Source organism: Pavona decussata, unplaced genomic scaffold (genome assembly GCF_977016875.1).
Source record: "Pavona decussata unplaced genomic scaffold, jaPavDecu1.1 SCAFFOLD_135, whole genome shotgun sequence".
NCBI lineage: Eukaryota > Metazoa > Cnidaria > Anthozoa > Scleractinia > Agariciidae > Pavona > Pavona decussata.
The window spans coordinates 835,353-860,154 of NW_028145548.1; the positions used below are offsets into that span (position 1 = coordinate 835,353).

The 24,802-nt window shown below is 39.2% G+C and overlaps 1 protein-coding gene and 1 pseudogene across 2 annotated transcripts; both read left to right on the forward strand.

Moving 5' to 3' along the window:
- The first annotated feature begins 2,398 nt into the window (after positions 1–2,398).
- LOC146467526 (uncharacterized) lies at positions 2,399–6,034 on the forward strand (annotated as a pseudogene). The gene is made up of 6 exons (XR_014867727.1): positions 2,399–2,673; positions 3,089–3,142; positions 3,895–3,965; positions 4,489–4,587; positions 4,913–5,119; positions 5,513–6,034. The product of XR_014867727.1 is annotated as an uncharacterized LOC146467526 (transcript).
- Positions 6,035–10,473: 4,439 nt separating this feature from the next.
- On the forward strand, positions 10,474–15,438 carry LOC146467527 (uncharacterized). The gene is made up of 6 exons (XM_085125758.1): positions 10,474–10,601; positions 11,662–11,715; positions 12,404–12,474; positions 13,078–13,149; positions 13,823–14,029; positions 14,957–15,438. Exons 1-6 carry the CDS (start codon positions 10,519–10,521, stop codon positions 15,436–15,438), a joined length of 969 nt encoding a protein of 322 aa, XP_084981884.1. The 5' UTR covers positions 10,474–10,518.
- Positions 15,439–24,802: the final 9,364 nt, after the last annotated feature.

The window sequence follows — 24,802 nt, forward strand, 5'->3', positions numbered from 1 at the left end:
AGGTTTGAGCCATGCTCGAGGAAAAATAGCTTGAGAACAAATAGGGGAAAGGTCTCTGTGTGTCTCTGCTGTCTGTTCGCCTTTAAATATCAAATATATATATATATAACAGGTAACCTAAGAATGTTTTCAGGTTCAAATTGACAAGGACTTATTCCGGTCACGCTCCATCTTAAACTTGTTGTCCAAATTTAGTAGGGCCTGGAACAGACTTCCTTTTTGGCTCCAAATTAAATGAATGAGCAATAAATCTCCAGTCCTGGAAGAATGACGTTTCATTTCAATGAAATCTACTATCGGGCCATATATCATTTTGATACTTTGGACAAAAATTTAAAACTATTTTTTTTCCCTATTATTATTGTTAATTTATTTATCACAAGGTCCGATTTTTAGTAAAAAGAAGCCATTATGTTCTCTCTCGGAGGCATTGAATCTTGAGTTGTGACATCCGTCAGTCATTTGACATCCTGGCCAATCAGTAGCTCATGTAAATTATTCGCAAGGGGCCTTGATGTCATAAAACTTCGTTAAATTTGTTAGTTCCCGCGCTTTTTTCACATGTCTCCCTGCAATATTATTTAAGCAAAATGGCGGGCACTAAATTGACGAAGGTCAGGAAACGATTGTTCGTTGGGCACTAAGGAGTCTAAACAATGTCCCTCTCTGTGCACTGGTTCAAGGTCCTAGCACGGGCACCTAGTGTGATCAACAGGGCCTCTAGTGTGAACAGGGCCTTAGTTAGATTCACTTTTACGCGACTTGCTGTAAAACTGTTACCGAACTCATTTTACGGATCCAGTCGGCGATAATCCGGTCCAATTGTCGAGAAATGTTTATTTATATTTGTCTTGAAAAACTGTCCTCTCCTAAAATTATCATACCAGGATATTATTCAGTTTCCTAGCACAACGAGTTGCAATTTCATCAAAGGTGGGGTATTATACAGCCCATTACACCGTTCAGGTTTTAATCCTCATCACACAGATATTTCCAGCATTCGCAATTAAGATTCGGGATAACGTTTAAATATCAGTAAAGTTCAACTCTTTACTGTTTACAACATTATACACAACTAAGAAGATGATACGCGCTGTTAATCTGTAAAACAAATTCCACGGTGTTGCACGATCAGAGGACCGGGGTTGCATATTCAAATGACCATAATGATCATTTTCAATGTGAAACTGCATCGATTTCCTTGTTTACTCGGTACAGTGGTATAAATTGTCGGCTGATCGATCATACAAGAAAACGTTGCTCCTGCTTTGCTCATTTGTCTTCAAGATCGTTCCAACCGTTTGGATGCGTAACCTTTTTTTCCTTATCAACAAATTAAATTCAATGATAAGAAGTTGTTTCAGCTAGATACTCTATATCAACCCGTAAAGATTGTTTTCCGACATTAAATTTAAGATTAGCATACTGTTCAGCTATTTCGACCTCAATACAAATACGTCAAAAGTCTCGTCTGCGTTGAACAATACCGACCAAACATAAGCTTCTTCATTATTTGCTTTCAACGTGTAACACAATGTGCTATGATGTGATGAAGAAAGCCGCGGGAATGAAACACCCTCCCAGCCCTACCTTTTGCTCCTAATCCTACCATCGCGCCCTAGCAGTCACTCAGAAATCCACATTCTGATTCTTCTTTGGTATACAGTGTGGCTAAACTAAGAGGGTTCGAGTTATTTGTTGTTCTCAGTAACACAAATTCAACCGGCGAAAACGATTAAGTGGACATCAATACTCTGTCGCATCACACGGCTTAAACCGTCGACAGTGTCCCGAATCCCGCTACAATGTGGGATCCCTGCCGGCATTCTGTGAGCCAAACCTTGACTGCTGGAAAATAAGCTGATTTGGCGCAATCCTTGGTTTTTTTATTTTAAACGGTTAAAAAACCTAGCATTAATTCATAATTCTTCCTCTAACAGCAAAGTCTTAACAGGTTGAAGGTAACAATTATTCCGTGAACGTTTCATCACACGAAACTAAAAACATTTATCATTTGTACGGTTAAAAATCAGGCTGTCAATGCACCTCGCCAGGGCCCGGTATTACTACTTTTCTGTTGAATTAATTTAACATCAAGTGTGACCAGTGACTGTGTCGAGTACCCTTATAAACTGTTTTTAAAATTAAAGAAAATAAATAGAAATTGCAAATTTACTAGCAACGGTTCATGTATATTAAAATTTGTCACTACTCATTTTTGTATTGTTCAAGCCGTGCAACGTCACTGAACGCGAAAAAATTCCCGCTTATGGCCCTACATCCTTTGATACCGACTAAACATAACAACATCCTTGTGTTGGAGATCAGAGAACGAAAGTTATTTTGTTTTTATCGGAATTAACCTCAAAGCAGTGATTCAAAGCCCGTTCGGTCAGGGATGAAATTGTCTGCCGTAATTACTCCTCGCGGTGGCCAGCGTTTCGTGGCTGTGTTGGTGGTGTGTTGTGCCATTCTTGCTCACATCTCTGCCATGGAGGATGCTCTGGACGGACAGCGCAGCGAAGGTGAACAAAACTTCAATGCGGTGTCTGCTAATGGCGATGAAACTGATAAACTGAAACAGTTCTTAATGCAGCGAGAGCGACGATCATCGAATAATGCAACCCCAACGCTGTCGGTCATCGAAAAACGACTGGAGGCAATGGAAGATAGGTGTGCATTTCTAGTTTCGCAGTCTTTTAATCTCCAACTTAGATTGGTGTCAATTAGATTTTCCTTGATGACCGATAGATATTTTCGTTCAAAGTTTTAAACGTTGTACTAAATTGAGGACAAAGTTCTTTAAACACAATGGTCTGCCTTCGGTATTGATCATTTTAGGGTTATGGGCAAATACTTACGCAAAAATAAGGAACATAAAAGACTGAACTGTTTTGCACGGAATTTCTTCTCAATTTTGAAGAACAGTTAAAATAAGTAACCTGGATAAATGTTTAGTGGGTTTCCATTCACTCGATGTTAAATTTATGTTACGAATAATAACTTCACTTTTCCATTCAGAGTTTAACAAACCTAACCCGGACACAAAATTTCCTGACAGTCTAGTTTTTTTTTTCTTTTTCGACAGGCACAACAAAAGTGCAAGCTTGATGGATAAACGATTTCAAGAACTTGAGAAGAGGTTTGAAATTCATAAAAATCACGCTAATATTTTAATCGAGTAACTCAAAAGTTGATAACAACTTGAGTACAAAGTACAAAAATGACAAGAATCGAATAATTTTCTTGTGTATTTCGGCAAGGAGAGCATGACCCTTCTTTGAAGGCAAAAATGAAATATGTTGACCAAAGGTTTCATTAGTGTTTCATTAGTGACAGGACTTTATCCACAATCTCAAAAGCTAGTGCCATTTCAGTTGTGTATAGAATCTGATAACAGCCAGTATCAACTGACTTCTAATTGTCATACTTCTGGGTTGAAATGCACTTTGTAGACCATGGTAAATTAATAGCACCACAGGTAGGTAATGCTTGTAATAATCTCTCTGAAAAAACTGCAATGGAAAAGGATAAAAACTGCAGGTTTACAAGCAAGATTCAGAATTTATCTCATCTTGGATCAGCTCAGAGTCTATGTAATGCGACAGCTATGTGATATCTGTAGCATAAACGAAATGTCAGACTGTATAAACGTATACGGGAATTCCTTTAAAAGGCCTCAAAACCGATCTGGGAACATAGCAGACAACACAGTGTTTCATTTACCATTTGCCAATCTGTTCCACAGACTCAAATGTTACAACTTTTTTCATTCCCACTGGAGCGAAATACTGAGTAGCTTTTATTCCAATACCGGTTGCCGACAAAAATATAAGCTTACACATTTCAGTTCTGATCTTATTGATTCCTTTTCCTTTCATGATTTTTCTGCAGACTCGACACCTTGCTGCGTTTACCACTCAAATCAAGTGATTCTTACTCGTCGCTTATGGCTTACATTCTGGGTTGGTATGCTAAAGATTAATTTAAGAAATTTTGAAAAAAAATTTCCATTTTGGCATTATAAAGTTATACAATCTACAATTTACTTCCTATTTTGACTGGTTCATCTTTAACTGGGATAGTACTCTCTGCCTTCTTTCTATTTAATCCTATATGGTGATCAAAATTTTTGATTGAAAAAAAAAAATTAAGAAAAAGAAATAAATAAAATACGCTGAGCAGTGTAGAGCGTGAAGGTCTATTTCGTCGTAGTGGAAAAAGATGCCATGAGGTTTCGTTCCACTGCATGTAAGGTCACAATAAGAAGGCAAAATAATGAAGATGAAGCGCTGACGCGTGTAGAAGAGAAGAAAGTTTTGCGAAGATCTTTCCTGGCGTTGATCTTTTACAGAGGAACTGATAGTGACAGACGTTTTCACATTAAGCGGTCACCTTCAAATGGCAGACTGAACCACCTTAGCGAATAAATTTTAGTTCTGGAAAGAATGCGACCGGCATTTTTTAGTTGTATTTTTCATATAACAGGACAGCATCTCCAAAAGGAACAAATGGGACCACCTGGGCCCCCTGGAAAAACTGGACCAACTGGAAAAGATGGTCTAACAGGAGAAACTGGACTAAAAGGTACACGAGTAGCTAATTTTAAAACGGAGACTGTTGCGTAACAGCTCAAATTAAGGAATTAAAGGATTGTTTTACCTAATAATGTCATATTTAAGAAAGAGAAAATAATTTCTCTTGATTTAATCAATGTTTACACCAGGGCTTCAAATATTTTGGTGCATTCGGGGAGGTGAGGGGAGGGGAAATGACTAGGCGCCTTTAAATCTTCAGTTAAATCAAATGTGTGGATGTTTAAAAAATCGTACACCTGGGGCGCTTTCCATTAAGCCAAAATTTTCTGTTTTATACAAAGAAAGAGAAGTGCTCATGGTCATTTTTAATGCAGGGGAACCGGGTAAGCCTGGCACCAACAAACCGTTCCCAGGCCCACCTGGTCCTAAAGGAGACCAGGGAGCTGTTGGTAGGACTGGAGTCCAGGGACCTCAAGGAGCCAAAGGAGAAAAGGGGCAAGATGGAGCTGGACAGTCTGGGGTGAAGTATGTTCGCTGGGGAAGGACCACATGTCCTAGTGGTGCTCAGATAGTTTATAAAGGTAAAGCGATCAACAACTGATGATAATTTTTGCTTCGCTGTTTGAAAAAGAAGAGTAGAAAATTTTCCAACAACAGTGGCTTTTACATTTTTTGATGCAATAGTGGAATGTCGTTTCCTGCCTGAATTTTCATTTATTAAACATCATAAGCTCCTAAACTGCAATTGCGGGATGTTGAATAAGCCCGCGAGAAGTCATCCTTTTTTCGAACTAGAGAAGGATTCAAGGTAACTGAGTTGGAGATAGGCAATGATGAAATCTGCTGAGAGAATAACAATTTAATCTACGGGAAGTGAGGTCAGTTTACTGGAGCAGGTCAAGTCTCTGTAACACACTTTCCTTTAGTTTTCTACTGTATTTCCCTCATAATGAATTTCTCTTATTTTGTTTTAGGTATAATGGGTGGAGAAGGGTACGGGCATCCTGGTGGCGGAGCGAACTACCTTTGTCTTCCTCACAATCCAAAGTATGACAAGTACAAAAATGGACATCAAGCCGCGGCATACATATACGGCACTGAGTATGAAGTCAGTGGGTACAACGGAGATCCTTTTCAGAGAACCATTCACGACCATGAAGCACCCTGCGCTGTCTGCTTCGTCAAGTCACGTGGCTAAATGCTGATGATGCCCGCACGGAATGACTGTCCATCTGGATGGACCGAAGAGTATCATGGGTACCTGATGACTGCGAATTACGCCCACAAGCATTCAAGTGAGTTCGTTTGTATTGACGGTGACCTGGAGTATGTTCGTGGTACTTTCGCCAATAAGGAAAGTGCCTTGCTGTATCCTGTGGAAGGAAGATGCGGCTCACTCCCGTGTCTTCCGTATGTCGATGGTCGAGAGTTGACATGCGCTGTGTGCACCAAGTGACGAGTGGATGCAAAGCTTTTCATGCCGCATCGACGACTCCAAAAAAGAAAAGCTTGCCCAGTGATTTAATCGAAACGTGATTTACCTTTGCACTAAACAGGAAGTAGTCGAAACACAGGACTTTAGTGAAGCAAGCAAGTAAAACAGAGAACTGACTAAAGTAACACAATGTAGAGTGAAGGAAAAACAATAAACGTAACATGACATAATAAAAAATATTAAAGCTTGGTTCTTTGAAACCGTTTTGAAACGTTTTCTCCAGTCCCAAAAAGCCGCATTATACATTCCATGCATAATTAATTAATACCTTAATCTTCTGTCAGTCTAATCTGATTAGGCCACCGAGCCAGGAATAAAACACTAAACTCATGCAGGCAATATTATTCACTCCACACCTCAGTGTCGCGGCTTCATTTGCTGGTCAAGGATCCCATTGACCAGTCGACATTTTTGGTAGCTTCATTCAATGTTTGAGCCATGCTCGAGAAAAAATAGTTTGAGAGCTAAAACGGGAAATGTCTCTGTGTCCGCTCGGCCTCTTCGCTTCTCCCCGCACAGTCTTTTTTTAAAAATTATCCTTTTATAAGAATGTTGAGGGTGGGGTAAACCAATATTGTGAGAAAACACCAAGAACGTACCCAGTCAGTTAAGAACGTGCTCATTTTGACCAAAGAGCAAGGTCGATTTCGTACGTGGTTAAGGAAATATAGTGATTCCAATATTTTAAAGGGTACGGCTTTTCTTGTTCAGGGTATTTCCGAAACTGACCCATTGTTTTTCAAACGAGCAGCATAAAATGTAGAAGTTTAGTCTATACAGTCCAATTAACCCCAAAAACCGAGAGTTCAAATTGACAAAGACCTATTCCGGTGACACTCCGTCTTAAGCTTGCTGTCAAATTTTGTAAGCCTGGAACAGGCTGCATTTTTGGCTACAAAATGAATGACCAACAATTAAAATCCTCAGCCCTGCAAGAGAAATGACGTTTCCTTTCGATGAACTCTACTATCGGGCTATATTTTGACTCCTATTGAACAAAAAAATTAAAGCTTCTTTTCTCTTTTCTATCGAGCAAGATATTGATATTGGTAATTTATTTATCAAAAGGATTGGTAAAAGAAGTAATAATGTTCTCTCTTCGGGCCGAGCATAAAATCTTAGCTGGCGACATTTCCGTTTGACGTCTTGGCCAATCAGTAGCTCATGTAAATTATCGAAAGGGGCCTTTATTTCATTAAACTTCATTAAATTTGTCACTCCATTATTTTGTAGCAAACTGTCATAAATATACAAGGTTATGTCGGCCAAGAGAATATAGTAAACTGTAAACAACTAACTGTGTCGTTAAAACGAATTACAATGATTTCGTACATACTCGCCCACACGAAAGATGACATTTTTTGGTTACGCGCTCAAAGAACCAAATATTTATTATACATATATTGGCGCTTACTAACTAACCCAGCACTTGTCCAAAGATCAAACTATCTTTTCTCATTACTGAGTGTCATAAATTTTCTTTAATGCTAGTTATAAGAATTTTGAGGATTATGATCACGGGCACCCGAAGAAATCCTTTAAGCCGTGAGTCTTCCTGTGTCTCCGGATCGTTTTGTGCCCTTTTACATACTTGCATTATGTAATCTAATACAGATTGCTATGTTCGGATGCTTTATATGAGAATGTAAGTTCTCGAAAGCTTTAGGAAACGGAATATTATTCCCCAACTTTACTAAGTGTTGGTTGTTTTACGAAAATATTGCTAGCTGACATTTTTCGCATTTTTAACGACATATTTGCCCCCTTCGAAGTCGAAAGGAATTTGTTTGCCATTGTTACGAAATTTTGAACAGATAGCTATACATGTAGGTCCTGATTTCTAAGGCGATTAAGGCCATTCCAACAGACATCCAACGAAATGAACCGTTGGTTCCCCTGTTACCCAACTTAGCACATCATTGTTCTCATCCTTTGGATCTTTGCCCACATACTGATACTGTGAAGAGAAACAGGTCTTTCCAGGGCTCATGGTGTTTTATCGTTTCGGGCTCGGGGAGGCAACACAGTCAAGAGAGGATAAAGTAAAAATGAAAAATCTGATCCTTTCTTGCCACAGGGGATGGTTTTTGAGCCGTTTTGACAGTCTAAAAGCCTGCAAACGAGTACGAATTCTAGGAACTAGTTCTGAAAGTTGGAATTCAAACGAATTGAAACGAATTGAAGAGGCCAAATCTGAAAAAAGCTACCAAAACAATGACATATTTCGGTGTGAAATTAGGTCAGGGTTTGGAGAACCGAGCCGCACACCCCACCAAAAATTCCGAGAAGTACACCCCTCCCTCCCCCCGCCGGGATCATTCAAGTAGATAGTCATTTTAAGGATACTTCGCGACCATAATCCGGTCCAGTTGTCGTCGTCGAGTAATGTTTATTTATTATTATCTCGAAAACTGATGTCTCCTAAAATTATCATTCCTGGATATTATAATTTCCTAACACAATTTTACAATTTCACCAAAGGAAGGGTTTTATTCAGCCTACGATTGTCGCATCGTCCAGGTGATGTTTTCAACAATTAACGGCGCAAGATTCAGAATAACGTTATAGTCACTTTTATCTGCTAAAATATCAATAAAATTCTACTCTTTATACTGTTTACAACATTACAACACAAACAAGAACATCATACCCACTGTTAATTTGTAAAGCAAATTCCACGGTGTTTCACGGTCAAAGGCCCGGGGTTGAAGATTTTGGCAACCATTGTGATCATAGATTTCTTTCAGGGGCACCCAACGTCTGTAGAGGCTTTAAAGCTTTAAAGGTTCATTTTGGGGAGCGCTATAATATTTTAATCTGTTCGGTCATTCTAGGGGAACTTGAGTCTTTTCGAAATTAGAAGGGCATTTTTGTCCATTTCCCGAAAACCTTAGGTCTTATTTCCTTTCCGAAAATCTTAGCTGTCCTTTTTTTGGTACTCAAAACAGCATTTTGATCAATCCGAAGACACTAGGCCTTAAATTTCCCATATCACGAAAGTAGGAAGTGAAAATTCCCTTTAGAAAATTGTAGGAGATTAAGGGCCTTCCGAACAGATAATTTACCGAAACGATCCGTTGGATGGCCCTGAGTGTTCTTTGTTTACTCGGTACAGTTGTATAAATTGTATCCTCATTGTCGACTGATTATACAAGAAAACGTTGCTCATTTACCTTCATGATTACAAACAGTTGTTCTTTTTTTAAAATGTACCTGCTTTTGTTCCAACCGTTTGGATGCTTAACCTTTTCCTTATCAACAAATTTAAGCTAGATACTCTATACCAACCCGTAATGATTGTCTTCCGATATTTTAGCAAGATTAGCATACTGTTCTGCTATTTCGACCTCAATACAAATACGTCAAAAGTCTCGTCTGTGTTGAACAATAACGACCAAACATAAACTTCGTCATTATTTGCTTTCAACGTGTTACACAATATGCTATGATGTGATGCAGAAAGCCGCGGGAAGGAAACCTCCTCCCATCCTTACCCGTTTGTTCCTAATCCTACCATCCCGCCCGTGTAGTCACTCAGAAATCCACATTCTGATCCCTCTTTAATATGGAGTGTGATTAAAATAACAGGGGTCGAGCTATTTGTTGTTCTTAATAAGACAAATTCAGCCGGCGAAGACGATTACGTGGACATAATACTTCGTTGCATTCTGCTCTTAAGATGTCGACGGTGTCCCGAATCCCGCTGCAATGCCGCAGCATGTGAGCCAAACCTTGACTGCCGGAAAATAAACTGATTTGGCGCGATCCGTGGGTTTGATTTTTTTTTTTACGGTTAAAAGACCCAGCATTGATTCATAATTCTTCCCTAAACAGCATAGACTTAACAGGTTGAAGGTAACAATTGTTCCGTGAACGTTTCATCGCACGAATCTGAAAACATTTATCATTTGTACCGCTTCAGGCCGCTGTCAATGCACCTCGCCAAGGCCCGGTGTTACTACTTTTCTGTTGAATTAATTTAAGATCAAGTGTGGCTAGTGACTGTGTCGAGTACCCTTACAAACTGCTTGTAAAGTTAAAGAAAATAAACAAAAATTGCAAATTTACCAGCAACGGTTCATGGATATTAAAATTTTCACTATACATTTTTGTATTGTTCAAACCGTGCAACGTCACTGAACGCGAAAAAATTCCCGCCTATGGCCCTACATCCTTTGACATCAACTACACATAACAACTTCCTTCTGTTGGAGATCAGAGAACGAAAGTTATTTTGTTTTTCTCGGCATTAACCTCAAAGCAGTGATTCAAAGCCCGTTCGGTCAGGGATGAAATTGTCTGCCGTAATTACTCCTCGCGGTGGCCTGCGTTTCGTGGCTGTGTTGGTGATATGTTGTGCCATTCTTGCGCACATCTTTGCCATGGAAGATGCTCTGGACGAAGAGCGCAGCGAAGGTGAACAAAACTTCAATGAATGGGGTGTCTGCTGATGGCGCTGATACTGGTAAACTGAAACAGTTCTTAATGCAGCGAGAGCGACGATCAGCGAATAATGCGACCCCAACTCTGTCGGTCATCGAAAAACGACTGGAGGCAATGGAAGATAGGTGTGCATTTCTAGTTCCGCAGTGTATTCATCTCGAAATTAGTATTCATGTACTGAATATTTGTATAATATAACTTTGCTAGAAGATTTTTAAGTGAAAATTCGTGGCAAACAACGTCGTCTTGCTAAACTTTTACATTTTCGTATTGTAACCTACCGTGGGACGCACCAAGAAACTGACGTCCTCTAATTTTATTATTATATCTAAATAAGTGAGTAATCCATCGGCTCGAGAAACAATTCCCACTCTAAAGAATACGACAGCAAATCATTACAAATCATGGCTACCAAACGGTTTATTTCGGTGGATATCGGTTTGGATGGCCTTAATCGCCTCAGAAATTCAGATTTAGTCATAAAGAATATCTGCATTTTTTATCATCCACAAAATGTCAGCTCAAAATTTCGTAACATTAGAAAAATAATTCCTTTTGTCGTTAAAAACAGGGACAAAAAAAGTGAAAAAAAAAAAAAGAAGAAAATTCCGCGGGAAATGAAATTCCGTTTCCTAAAACTTTCTGCAACTTAAATTTTCAGCTAAAGCATCCAAACATATCAATCTTAGTTTGTGGGCTTGTACAAATATTCCTTTAAAAGGGAAGGAAATGACCTGCCACCACAGGAGGCAACATTATAAGTATTTCGCTTAAATATTCTCGTTACACCCTTGCCAAATTAGTGTCAGTTAGATTTACTGTGACGACCAATAGATATTTTGGTTCAAAGCTAGTTTCATGCGTGCTACTAAATTGAAGAAAAACGGCTCTTTAAACAATCCGATCTACCAGCCTTCTTATATTAATCCTTGTAGGGTTATGCAAATAATTACCCTAAAAGAATGAAAATAAGAAAAATAGACGCACTTGCATAGTTGTGCATGGATTTTTTTTTTCTCATTTCTGAAGAAGAGTTAAAGAAAAGTTACCTGGATGACTGTTAAAGTTTCATTCACTCGATGTTAAATTTCTGTTGGGAGTGATAACTTAATTTTTCGATTCAGAGTTTGAGAAAACTAATCCGGACACAAATTTTCCTAACAGTCGTATTTGTTTTTTCCACAGGCACAACAGAAGTGCAAGCTTGATGGACAAACGATTTCAAGAACTTGAGAAGAGGTTTGAAATTTATAAAAATCACGCTAATATTTTAATCGAGTAACTCAAAAGTTGATTACAACTTGAGTGCAAAGTTAACTAAAATGAAAAGAATCAAGTAATATTCTTTTGCATTTGACAAGCAAGGCGTAACCCTTCTTTGAAGGTAAAAATGAATTAATTTGACCAATGGTTTCATTAGTGTGCCATACCGTTGATGATTTGGACAGGATTCTATCCATAGATTCAAAAGTTAGTGCCATGTCAGTTGTGTACACAAAATATGATAACAGCCAGTATCAAATGACTGCTTATTGTCATACTTCTGGGCTGGAATGCACTTTTTAGACCATGATGAATTAATAGCACCACAGCTATGTAATGCTTGTAATAATCTCTCTATCTCGCTATGTAATGCGACAGCTACGTGATACTGTAGCAGAAACGAAATGCCATACTGTATAAACGTATACAGGTATTCCTTTAAAAGGCCACAAAACGATCTCGGCAAACATAGAAGACAACACAGTGTTTTATTTACCATTTGCCAATCTGTTCCACAGACTCAAATGTTACAACTTTTTTCATTTCCACTGGAGCGAAATACTGAGTAGCTTTTATTCCAATACCGGTTGCCGACAAAAATATAAGGTTACACATTTCAGTTCTGATCTCACGGATTCCTTTTCCTTTCATGATTTTTCTGCAGACTCGACACCTTGCTGCGTTTACCACTCAAATCAAGTGATTCTTACTCGTCGCTTATGGCTTACATTCTGGGTTGGTATGCGACGAAATTTTGAACGAAACTTTATTTGACCGTACTACTTTTCAATTTTTTTAGCTTAATAAGGTGATACGATCTACAATTTGCCTACGATTTGGACTGGTTCATCTTAAAGATAGTACTTCCCGCCTTTTTTCCATTTAATCCGATCCACGATCAAAATTGCGCTTGAAAAAAAAAAAAACAACAACATCAACAAAAACAAAGAAAAACAACAGCAACAACAACAACAAAAACAAGACAAAACAAAACGCTGAGCTGTGTGAAGGATAAGAAACTTCACGTGAAGGTCTGCTTTGCTATTTCGTGTCATTGGGAAATAGATGCCAAGAGGTTTCGTTCCACTGTAAGGTCACAGTGAAGAAGGCAAAAAAATCAAGATATTTCTTGGAAAAAAAATCGTAAACTGACGAATCTATAGAGAAGAAAGTTTTTTGAAGATCTTTTCTGTTGATTTATTACAATGGAAAGTAGCGACAGACGTTTCCACCATCAGTGATCACCTTCAAATGGCAGATTGAACCACCTTAGCGAATAAATTTTAGTTCGGGAATGAATGCGGCGGGCATTTTTCAGTTGTGTTTTTCATACAACAGGACAGCATCTCCAAAATGGTGCAAAGGAAAGGATGGGACCACCTGGGCCCCCTGGAAAAACTGGACCAAAAGGTACACGAGTCTCCTATTTTACAATTGAAGGATTTTTTTTAAGTCCTCAAAATAATATTATATTTAGCTGAGATAACAGCCAGGTTAATACTGCGTAGAAAACCTTAAAACACGACAATGACTTGTTAGAGACCAAACCGAGAGTAAAAAATGCAACTGTGGACAGCTGTTTCGAGGTTTTTGGCTCTCGTGAGCATGGTGTAGCAGCAGCAAGTAGAATGTTCAAAAAACGCGAGGCCAGTTGTCTACTAAATGCACCTGGTGATGTTACTGCGGATGGGCCCAAATTCAGATGTTTGCCAATGTAAATATCAGGGTATGAAATATAGTGGTACATCCACAGAGGAGTAGGGAAGGGGATTACGGGCTGTAGATGACTGGAGCCCCTTCAAATTGGTGTTCAGATGATCAAATAATCAAATGTGTTGGTACTTATGAAAGAGAATCATTGAGATCTGGGGCACTTTCCGTTTAGCCAAATTTTCGGTTGCGTGGAAATTCTGAAAACTTCCCATGTCAAATGGAAATGATTTTTGCAGTTCGTTCCAAACTTCCAATCTTATAGGTGGAACAAATAACTTAGGCTGATAATAAACAAACAACCCCCTCCCCCCTCGCCCAAAATAGCTACCATTAAGAAACAGAAGCGCTGAGGATCATGTTTTGCTTTCAGGGGAACCAGGGAAGCCTGGCACCAACAAACCATTCCCAGGCCCACCTGGTCCTAAAGGAGACCAGGGAGCTGTTGGTAGGACTGGAGTCCAGGGACCTCAGGGAGCCAAAGGAGAAAAGGGACAAGATGGAGCTGGGCAGTCTGGGGTGAGGTATGTTCGCTGGGGAAGGACCACATGTCCTAGTGGTGTTCAGATAGTTTATAAAGGTAAAGCGATTAGCAATTGATGATAATTTTTGCTTCGCTGTTTGAAAAAGAAGAGGAGAAACGTTTTACAACAACAATGGGCTTCAAATTTGGTGACCTGACAAAAGTGTAGCGTCGTTTCCTGTACGAACTTTCATTTATGCCTACACTCAAAATGCAGAGCTTTAAATAAGGTCGAAAGGAGTCATTGTTTGTTCTAAATAGAGGATGATTCAAAATGATTGAGTAGGTAGGTAGGTAGGTAAACTTTATTTGCACAAGGTAGCAATTCATATTTAGATGCTCTTCCGTCGAGCCGTGTTTTTAAACAACAATAGATTAATTTGTTAACTAATTAATTATCTAACTAAATTAATTATCTGTACAAGAGATGCTGTTGGAGATGATCAATACTAAAATCACTGTTTAAGGACGATGCCTACTAATACCGAAGTATTTTTTCAACGTTTATGACTATGTGGGAAAAGCAGATCTTAACTAGGGCTATTGAAAGGCAAAAAGAAAATTGGGGCTAACCACGCATTTTTTTAGAGATAAACAAGCAACAATTATTCTAAAAAGCAGTAAAATACAAAAGAATGTATGGCGTTACTTTTCAAATTGAACCTTTATTATCTCTGGAAAATGCATGGTTGCCCCCAATTTTCTTTTTGAATACTGAAAGCTCCTGCTAGTTTCTGCCTTCTCCACATAGTTTTAAACCGCGCAAAAATATCCTTGTATTAGTAGGCACCACCCATAGGAAACCCGAGTATCTCGAGACGCGCAGAACGTATGCGCAGTAACAAAAGTACGCACCGTCCATAAATAAAGTTAATCCAAGGAAGCGGGTCTTAGTTTAACCTGAGAAGTTCTGGTCTCTCGAACATGCCAGTGACCCTAACTTTCTTACTGTCTTGTCATGATAATTTTCTCAAATTTTATCAGGCGTAATGGGTGGAGAACATTACACTGACTATGGTGGCGGAACGAACTACCTTTGTCTTCCTCTCAATCCAAAGTATGACAAGTACAAAGATGGACATCAATATTCAGGACGAATATACGGCACTGAGTATGAAGTCAGTCAGTACAGTGGAGATCCTTTTCAGAGAACCATTCACGACCATGAAGCACCCTGCGTTGTGTGCTTCGTCAAGTCACGTGGCTCAATGCTGATGATGCCCGCACGGAATGACTGTCCATCTGGATGGACCGAAGAGTATCATGGGTACCTGATGACTGAGTATTACGCCCACAAGCATTCACGTGAATTCGTTTGTGTTGATGGTGACCCCGAGTATGTTCGTGGTTCTTTCGCCAACAAAGATGGCGCCTTGCTCTACCCTGTGGAAGGCGTATGCGGCTCACTCCCGTGCCTTCCATATGTCGCTGGAAGGGAGTTGACATGCGCTGTTTGCACCAAGTGACGAGTGGATGCAAAGCTTTTAACACAGCATCGGCGACTCTACAGAAGAAAAGATTGACTAGTGATTTAAAAACAGCGTGATTTCTCTTTGCACTAAACAGGAAGTAGTTTTAACACGGTACTATAGTGAAGCAAGCGAGTAAAACAGAGAACTAATTAACTATAGTAACGAAATGTAGAGTAAAGGGAAAACTGAATAAACATGAAATCAAAAAGATTAAAGCTTGGTTTCCTTGAAACATTTTCTTCATTCCGCAAAAGCGCATTCTGGTCAGCATCCTATGCATTATCGACATCTTCATCTTCTGCCGGACGAATCTGATTAGGCCACCGAGCCAGCAATAGGACTAACCTCATGCAGGCAATATTAAACATTCCTGAGCGCATGTCGCGTCTACATTTGCTAGTCAAAGATCTTATTAGCTAGTCCACATTTTGGTAGCTTCTTTCAATCATTGAGCCATGCTCGAGGAAAAAGTAGTTTGAGAACAAATGCAGGAAAGGTCTCTGTTTTCGTTCTGCCTCTTTGTTCTCCCGTGCACCCTTTTTTGTTAAGAACCCTTTTATAAGAACGTTGAAGTTGATGTTGTAAGAAAATACTGAGAAATAAGCATGTCACAGGTTACTTGATACCATGCACATTACAGCAAATCATGAAACTCTTTGATAGGCTCCTGGTCTCAGGTGCGCAGAGAAAACCTCAGTTACATATCTGTTTCTGTTGAACTCGCTTTCACTCCTCCGCCTATTGCACTTACCATACTGGGGGGGGGGGGGGGGGGGGGATTTACCAAAGTCTTATTCCGGGTCACACTCCATCTTAAGCTTGCTGCACAAATTTTGTAGGCCTGGTACAAGCTTCTTGTTTGGCTACAAAATGAATGACCAATAAATCCTCAGCCCTGGAAGCGGAATAATTTTTCGTTTCAATGACCTCTACTATAGAGCCATATTTGGTACTTTGGAGAAAAAGTTTAAAACCCGTTTTGTTTTTCTATGGAGAAGGATACTGATACTGTTAATTTATTTATCACAAGGACCGGTTTTAAGTAAAAAGAAAAAAAAAAGTCATTATAGTCTCTCTTTGAGGCATAACATCTTAGTTTGCGACACTTTCGTTGGACATCTTGGGCAATCAGTACCTCACGTAAATTACTGGCTAGGGCCCTTAACGTTAAATTTATCATAACTTATATTGATTCAGTCATTTTATAGTAAACTATCCTAAACACACAAGATTGTTGTCTCATAACTGTATCGTTAAAAAGAATTGCAGTGAATTTGCCTTGTCCACAGGGAAGATGATAGGTTTTGGTTGTGCACGATTAAAGAACGAGATATTTCTTAAACTTGTATTGGCGCTTTCCTTGATCATGACTCTGTACTCCATTACATACGACCATAGTTATTATAAATTCTTAATTCGGCCTGCTGATAAAATATAGCAGCAATGCTGGAGAAGTCACCTTATAATCACCTAAACATGCATGCAAATTTGAGTTGTTTATTTATACTCTTGCCTTGGGGCCAAGATTCCGCTTTTTTTTCGGATTTTCGCGGCTACTTTCGTAAGTCGCAAGTAATTTAAAGGTATGTATTTCATAGTAATCGCTTCCACTCTTATAATTTCCATTTTTCATCTCTTTATCAAACTACTTCCTCTTTCACAACAGTTTTATTGCAAATAGAAAGGAAGGGTTTTTTTTTTATAAGCAACTGTTGTTAGGGCATTGCTCCAGTGGCGTCATTAGCGCGAAAATTTTCTCGCCCGTATTTTCATGTAACGCACCCGCTATCGCCCTCCGCATCATGTGCAACTTTCTTTTAGCGTAGCCCAGTGGTGATTTCTTGGCCAAACATTCAGTGAAACCCCAAGTAACACAACGCACGGGGAGCCCTTTCGATCCGCAATGAAATTGTCTCAAGTAATTACTCCTCGTGGTGGCCTGCGTTTCGTGGCTGTGTTGGTGATGTTTTGTGTTATTCTTTTTTTTTCTTGTTCACATCTCTGCCACGTAGGATGCTCCAGTCTGAAACTGGTAAACTGAAACCGTCCTTAATGCAACGGCGACGATCAGCCAACAATGCGACCCTAACCTGTCGGACATTGAAAAACGGCTGAAAGATAGATGTGTATTTCTAGTTCCACAATCTTTTAATCTCAAAGTTAGCGTCCATTTACTATACATTTTGAGTATAAATCCACTAGCGTGCTATCACGAATGCTGTTCTTTTATTTGCTACGCTACTCACTAGCTATTCTGTTGTAGGTAGCTAGTACTGAATGAGTTGCTTGCTGGCAGTGTGCGGTTGTGGACAAAATGGCGGCCGCTTCCTCGGGGTTTCGAAGTGTCTGTGAAGAGGTTTTACAGAAACGACTGGTAGATTTATACTAAAACAAGTTAGATTATTCGCTCTCGATTTCTATCGTGTGGAAGTCAACTACTGTGACGCGATAGAAATTTCCAGCTCATAATCTAATTGTTAAATTAACACAATTTTACTAGAAGATTTTTAAGAAAAAATTTATGGCAAGTGGTGAGATTGTGAACGTTTGTATTTTAACCGTGAAACATAAGAAGACACTGTTTTTCTCCTAATTCATTAATACGCGGATGATTCATCGTCTTGAGAAACAATTACAGACACAAACGATACGACAGAAATAATCCTAAGAAATTAGTGTCACTGTTAGATTTACAGGCTCTGTGACCGATAGATATTTTGGTTCAAAGTTTAAAGAGTAGTACTTAATTAAGTAAAAAGAACCTTTCAAACACAATCACCTTCCCTCTGTATTGATCATTTTAGGGTGATGTAAATAATTACGCAAAAATAAGAAACATAAACATAGTGGGCAGTTCTAATTTCTGAAGACTGACTAACCTGTATGGATGACAGTTTCCAAAGTTTGGTTTCCCTTCAGGCGATGTTAAATTTCTGTCTCGAGTGATGATTTACTTTTTCAATTCACAGTTAAATCAACCTAATTCAGACACATAACTTCACTTTATAGCCTTGCTTGTTTTTTCACACAGGTATAACACATTTACTGTGTGCGACGACATCCCAGCAAAACAGTTGGTCAAAGCAAGAAAAAATTTGACGCCTGCATTCCACGAGGCGAAGAAAGCGGGAAAGAAAGCTGTTGGGACATCAAATATCGCTCAATGTTTACACCTTTTATTATTCCACTATTATGTCATTTCACCAAATAAGGTCAAGAGAACGCGCAAAATATATATGCGTTATTGACCAAGCGTGAGGCCAAGATGGCTGAATATTGGCCAAGTTCTTTTTTTGCGTTTTTATGGACCGAGACGAAGTCGAGGTCCATGAAAACGCAAAAAAAAGAACGAGGCCAATATCCAGCCATCTTGACCGAACAACCTTGGTCAATAAAGGATTTATTAAATGGCTTTACCTTCAAGTTAAAACTACAACAACAAAACAAAATAGGACATGAAACTGCTCTACTCGGAAAGAAATTCTTCATAGCCGGCCGATGCAAGATTTATTTTCAGTGCATTTTTGGATTAGCATGTAATCGTGGAAAACAAGGAATCCTAAATTATCTTAGGGCTCTAACTTTATAATCGCTTAAAGGGAGTATTCAATTATTGATAACGAAAAATTTAGATTTTCGCAAGAGCGGGAAGATTTGAATAGAATCCGGCAAACTCGCTATTTTCAGCCGATCGCGCAGTGGCGTCAACAATAAACATTTTTACTCAGTTTTCGGCTTCCAATCATTAATTTTTGAATGAAACAATAGATTTTGAGATTATATGCAAACATAAGCCGAAAAAAAGAGCAGGTAAATCAGAAAACTGGGCGAAACTTTGATAACATTTTGTTGTTTACAACAAGCAAGACGCGGCTAAATTAAAAACGTGAGCTTCTTCGGCGAACTTGAGAAAAATACTTTTCTGAACTGCTCTAAACACTTAACGCAACTTCCACTGCGCTATGATTTAAATACAGTCATTGCAAACCTAGAGAATTTATCAATTTGGCACTCGATTTATGACAATAAGTTTTACAAAATCAACTCTATCTAAAATACTACACGCAGAGCAACTCACCGGTTCAACTCACATTCATTGTAGCTGAAACAAAATTTTCACTACACCAGGACGATTCCATTGTCTTTCCTTTCGTTTAGGAAAATGTTGAGAGTTTACCGAACTTTTTAGTGTGCGTTTTCCCCCAAAACAACGAGAAAATGGAAGAAAAGATTACATTGTTGTTGGGATTAAACTTCCAATGCCAAGCGAACGGGCAACGGGTAATCCCGAGCGGGCAAGATAGTTCCATCTTGCCCGCTCGGTAGCCAAGCACAGCGCAGGATTTGACTCATCTTGCCCGCTCGCGGAGCCAGCCATATAATGAGAGACCGTAATACACCGTAGTGTTCCGGTTTGACCGGTTTACAACAGAGCGAATACGGACGGAAAAGGCAGGAAAAGGAGCAACAATGGCCGGACTGGACGAACCCAACTTTGACTTATTTAGGTCCTTTGGACTTGAATTTTTAGAAGAATTAACCGAACAAACAGAAACTACTGAAACAGGTGGTGTTGCTACAATTACTGAGCAAACAGAACAAACCGAGAAAGCGGACAACTGAACGACGAAGTGACAATTTTATTGCTGAGAACAGAAACAAAAACACAACTAAAAAGACGCAAAGTGACCTTAATGTGTTTTACAGATGGGCAAAAACTGTCAACGAAACAAGAACTATTGAAAACATAAGGCCAGAACAAGAACTGGACAAAGTTTTGGCTCACTTTTTTTTAAATGTACGTAAGACGAACGGGGACGAATATGAACCTGATACGTTGACGTCTATGTTACGAAGTTTCGAAAAACATTACAGTATACTCACAGACAGACAGTTCACGAAGGTCAGAGAAGCTCTATCTTCAAAGCGAAAACAGCTTCGCATGTCCTCGAAACTCAGCAGCTTCATCGAGGTATGTGATGCACGTAATAAATCTGTCGCTGAAAGCAAAATACTGACGCCAAGAGCTAATCCACAGCGAGATGAAAGTGAAGGCAAACATTTGTTCACTGGAGCTGTCTTTAATAACTGCCAGTTTACCTTTTAATACCACTGCCGATGCTGGCCATGCCACAGTTCCACAGAAGAAATTCAAGAGAATCTTGCCCCTTGTAGATAGTGATGATGAATTATAAAGAACTTTTGTGATTCTGATTTATCGGAACTGGATTTGTCACTATAAGTTGACGACATTTCCCTGATTTTGAGACTTTCTAAAGTATTTTGGAATTACGATTGTAAAACGGGGCTTTCAATGGAAGAATAGTTTTTGAAACGATGCAAACTCGAAAACAAATTTTTAGCATGCCAATCACTGTCATTTATCTTTTCATTTTATCCAGTCAAATTTAAGACATTTAACTGGCTTTCTGTGTTGTTTACGTCATTCGTACGCGCCATATACCGATGGACGATGGACACATAATGCCGGGTGTATTTCAAAACTCTTACCAAAACAGAGAAGCCAAAATAACAAAATATTTTTGTAGTGGAATAATAAATGTCTTATTCGATGGTTTTACATATAATACTCTCGGATATTTTGCTCATTGCTCGTATTTTTCATCGCCCCTTCGGGGCTCGGAAAAATACTACGCAACTCGCAAAATATCCCCGCGTATTATATGTAAAACCATCGAATAAGATATATTTATCTAACAACGTTTTTTGAATCGAGTGTACACAGATTACAATGAAATTTTTTGTTTTTAAAACTCTCGTTTTTCCTGCTTTTGTACCCAGCCTTTAGATGGTGTCTAATCCTTTGACTCTCGCCTACTTAAATTCTGGGCCTAGTTGTTCGAAGCCCGATTAAGCTAATCCTGGATTAACGTGAGCTTTGATTCGAGTTTAATACCTAATCAATAAAGATTCTTCCAAAAGATTTTTGTCTTTCAGTATTGACTTAGACTTCTCTTCACCTTTAGCTTGACATCAGCCTTTAAACCCATTTTTAAGGAGCGTGATGAAGACCTTGATTAACTTCTAATCGTGGATTAGCGTTAATCAGCTTTCGAACAACCCAGCCTAGGTAATAAACCGAAGTTGTTCAGCAAGAGCCTTCACCTTCCACTAATTATTTTCGTCCGCCGTTGATCAAGATTAGCATACTGTTCAGCTATTTCGACCTCAATACAAATACGTCAAAAATTATGTCTGCGTTGTGCCGACGGAACAAACATAAGCTTCTTCATTATTTACTTTTAAATCATAACACAATGCTGCCATTGAATCTCCATCAAAATGAAATCGAAACGCGCTTCCAGCCATCAATTTTAGTTCCTTCCTACATTGCACCGCAGCAGCCAATGAATCGTCATTCTGATCCATCTTTGGTAAAGTGTGAGTTATTGAACAACAGAGGCTCAATCGCATCTCGCCCTTTATAACGTCGTCCTTCGACGCTACTTGCAACGGAAATTTCAATAGAAATATAACTTTATTCTGTTTATTTCATTTGTGCTACATCGCATTTATTTCAACTCGTTCAACTTGTGCAAAACTAAAAATACTACCCAGGAATTATGAAAATGTAGTGGTGGCGTTCACCTTTCACTAATTATTTTTGTTCGGCATCAAGATTAGCATAATGTTCAGCTATTTCGACCTCAATACAAATACATCAAACATTTTGTCCGCGTTGAGCCGACAGAACAAACATTAAGCTTCTTCATTATTTACTTTTATAATAAAGTTTCGATTAAACGCACGCTCTGATTGGTTGAAACAGCACGGAGTTATGGTGTCACGCCATCGGCCTGTTTGTAAATTCCCGGACTTCTGTCTACGGTTTTTTTTTAACCGGACGTCTTATTACTCTTATATGACCAGGAAAACGAAAACGAAAACGAGCTGTTATCTTCAATTGATATAGACCATCCTGTGAGTAACAGTACAAATTACCTGGTGATTGAAAGTGAATATACCGTAAAAGTTAGCGATGAAAACACAGGGCCAAGTAGAACCATAAACAAGCAAACATTTGCAAAAATACCAAGCGCCGAAATTGACGAAATTACTGACGAGAGTTGAGACGAAAATCACCAAAGATAACACAAAATGGGCTGACGTTCGAGTTTTTAAAGGTAAGCTGTAAAAAGGCCATAAGCTTAAGTACAGTGTCAAAACCTCAAATACGGTAGACGCTCGTTGGCTATATTTTCGTGTAGAAATAAAAAATCAAAAAGAAAACAATTAAGAAAATAAATAGTTGATTAGCTAGCGAATACAAACATATATACAAGAACTTAACGTTTTTCTGACCGCAATCACGCTGTGATCCGAGGCACATTAGTTCCACCGCGGTACATCGTGGCAATCTCCGGTCATTGCAGTGAAGGAAGCATCAGAAAAGATAACGTTCGCCCTTCGTGTAAACAACTGAGAGCTTGTTCAGATATCCTTTCCGGTGCATTGAGTGGAAGGCCACAGCAGTCATACAGCAGTAGTTTCCCTAACGCTGTCACCAGTTCGAGCAACCCTCTTGCTCCCGTAAATTCGATTGTTGTTCATTCACAAACCACAGCGCAGCAGTTTGTTAAGTTCCGGCCACAGGCTTTAAGCAGTTTGTTTTCTAGTTGTCATGTTAACAACATCCAGGTTTTCATGAGCTACAATGGCGGCTCGATTTCATTGAACATTTCACTTTGCGATCCTGATATTTTGGACTGAAAAACTATGAAGAAGCACTCGTGTTACATTCGAACTACAAGTCTTATGTACTTTAGCCCATTTCAGTTTGTGAACTTTGATGCTTTGACATGTTTGACAGCTTTCGGCTTAGCTTGTTCAACCAATTAAATCATTTGAACCATTCTAACAAGAATTATTATTGGCTTATTTTAGGGTGCTTTACGAGAGTACAGATACACACTGACGCCACTTCTCTTCGTTTGTTTTGAAAATCAGGGCGAATGCGTGGGGAAACTTGAAACTTAAGGATTCTTTATCCTAATTATAAAACAAATAAAGAAGCCTCTCAGACTGTGCTCAATTCTGTTGTAAAGCACTTGGCAAGCGGCGGCTAGAGCACTCAAGAAGTTAAGGGAGCGGAAACGCTCGACTGCGTCTCGTGTTCCCCCTACACTTCTTTCGTGCTCTAGCCGCTTCCTGCGTGCTGTACAACAGAACAGAGTATATTCGAGGCTTCTTTCTGCTCAAGTTGCGTACTAACTGCGAGGATCTTTTTTCTATTTGAGCTTCTTTATTTGTTAATTAACGCATAACACAATGCTATTATTGAATCTTCTTCAAAATGAAACCGAGACGCACTTCCAGCCATCAATTTGAGTTCCTTCTTATATCGCACCGCAGCAGCCACTGGATCCGCATTCTGATCTCTCTTAATGGTTGTGTGGGTTAAAATAACAGGGGCTCAGTCGCATCTCGTCCTTTATAATGCCATGCGTCGTCGCTGCCAAAGTTCCCTTCTTAACGCCAATTACAATGAATAAAAATAACACTTGCAATTAAAAATATAACTTCATTTTAGTTGCCACATAGCAATTACATTATTTCAATTGTTCAATTTGTGCAAAACTGAACTACTCGGGAATGAAATTGTAGTAGTGGTGTTCAAGAGAACGAAAGAGAGCGAACTGAGAGTGAATGAACTATTCACCGTCGTGCGCTCACGTTCAGTTGTCACGTTCTCCACAAAAGCTTGAATTTCGTCATTTCACGTTTTTGTTTTGAACAGGACCGTGGTAAAAATAATCCACCAGAATTTAAAACGCTCGTGCAGAGCTATTTCTTTTTTGCTTATCCTGAACCTATCGTGTTGAGGCGTTGTCGTTGCCTCGGCCGTCGTCGTTGCTTAAGTAGCGACGTACTAAGTACGAGTGAGTACGACTGCGAGTTCCACCAATAGACAAAGGGCGCGCGCGAATCAATGAAGGAGTGTCATTTCGGCAGGAAAACGAGATAGCTGTCGTCATTTTACTACGAGTTTTTGTGAGAACGGCGTATAATTGAAAAAGAATCCTCGAAACATAGGTGATCTCGTCTTTTGGACTTAGCTATGGTCATTCAAAACAACTTCGTTAAGTTCGTCGCTCACTGAAGAGTAACTAGGGACCTTAAGCAGAGACGACGACGACGAAGACAAAACTTAAAAAATTACCTTCGCGTCTACTGAATAAATTAGCGATGATTTATACTCTCTCAGTTTGTGCAATGTAGCCAAACTATCGAGGAGCTAACGTCGTAGGGGCGCCTTTAAAGTTCAGAAAGAGAAAGAAAAATTAATCATCATGCGTTCACGTTCTCCATAAAACCTTAAATTTGGTCATTTCACGTT

Excerpts from the sequence above, each read along its gene's own strand:
- LOC146467527 (XM_085125758.1), top strand. The coding sequence starts at position 10,519 with ATGCAGCGAGAGCGACGATCAGCGAATAATGCGACCCCAACTCTGTCG. Across the intron at positions 10,602-11,661 it reads CTGGAGGCAATGGAAGATAG|GCACAACAGAAGTGCAAGCT; the intron begins GTGTGCATTTCT and ends TTTTTTCCACAG. Across the intron at positions 14,030-14,956 it reads TGTTCAGATAGTTTATAAAG|GCGTAATGGGTGGAGAACAT; the intron begins GTAAAGCGATTA and ends AAATTTTATCAG.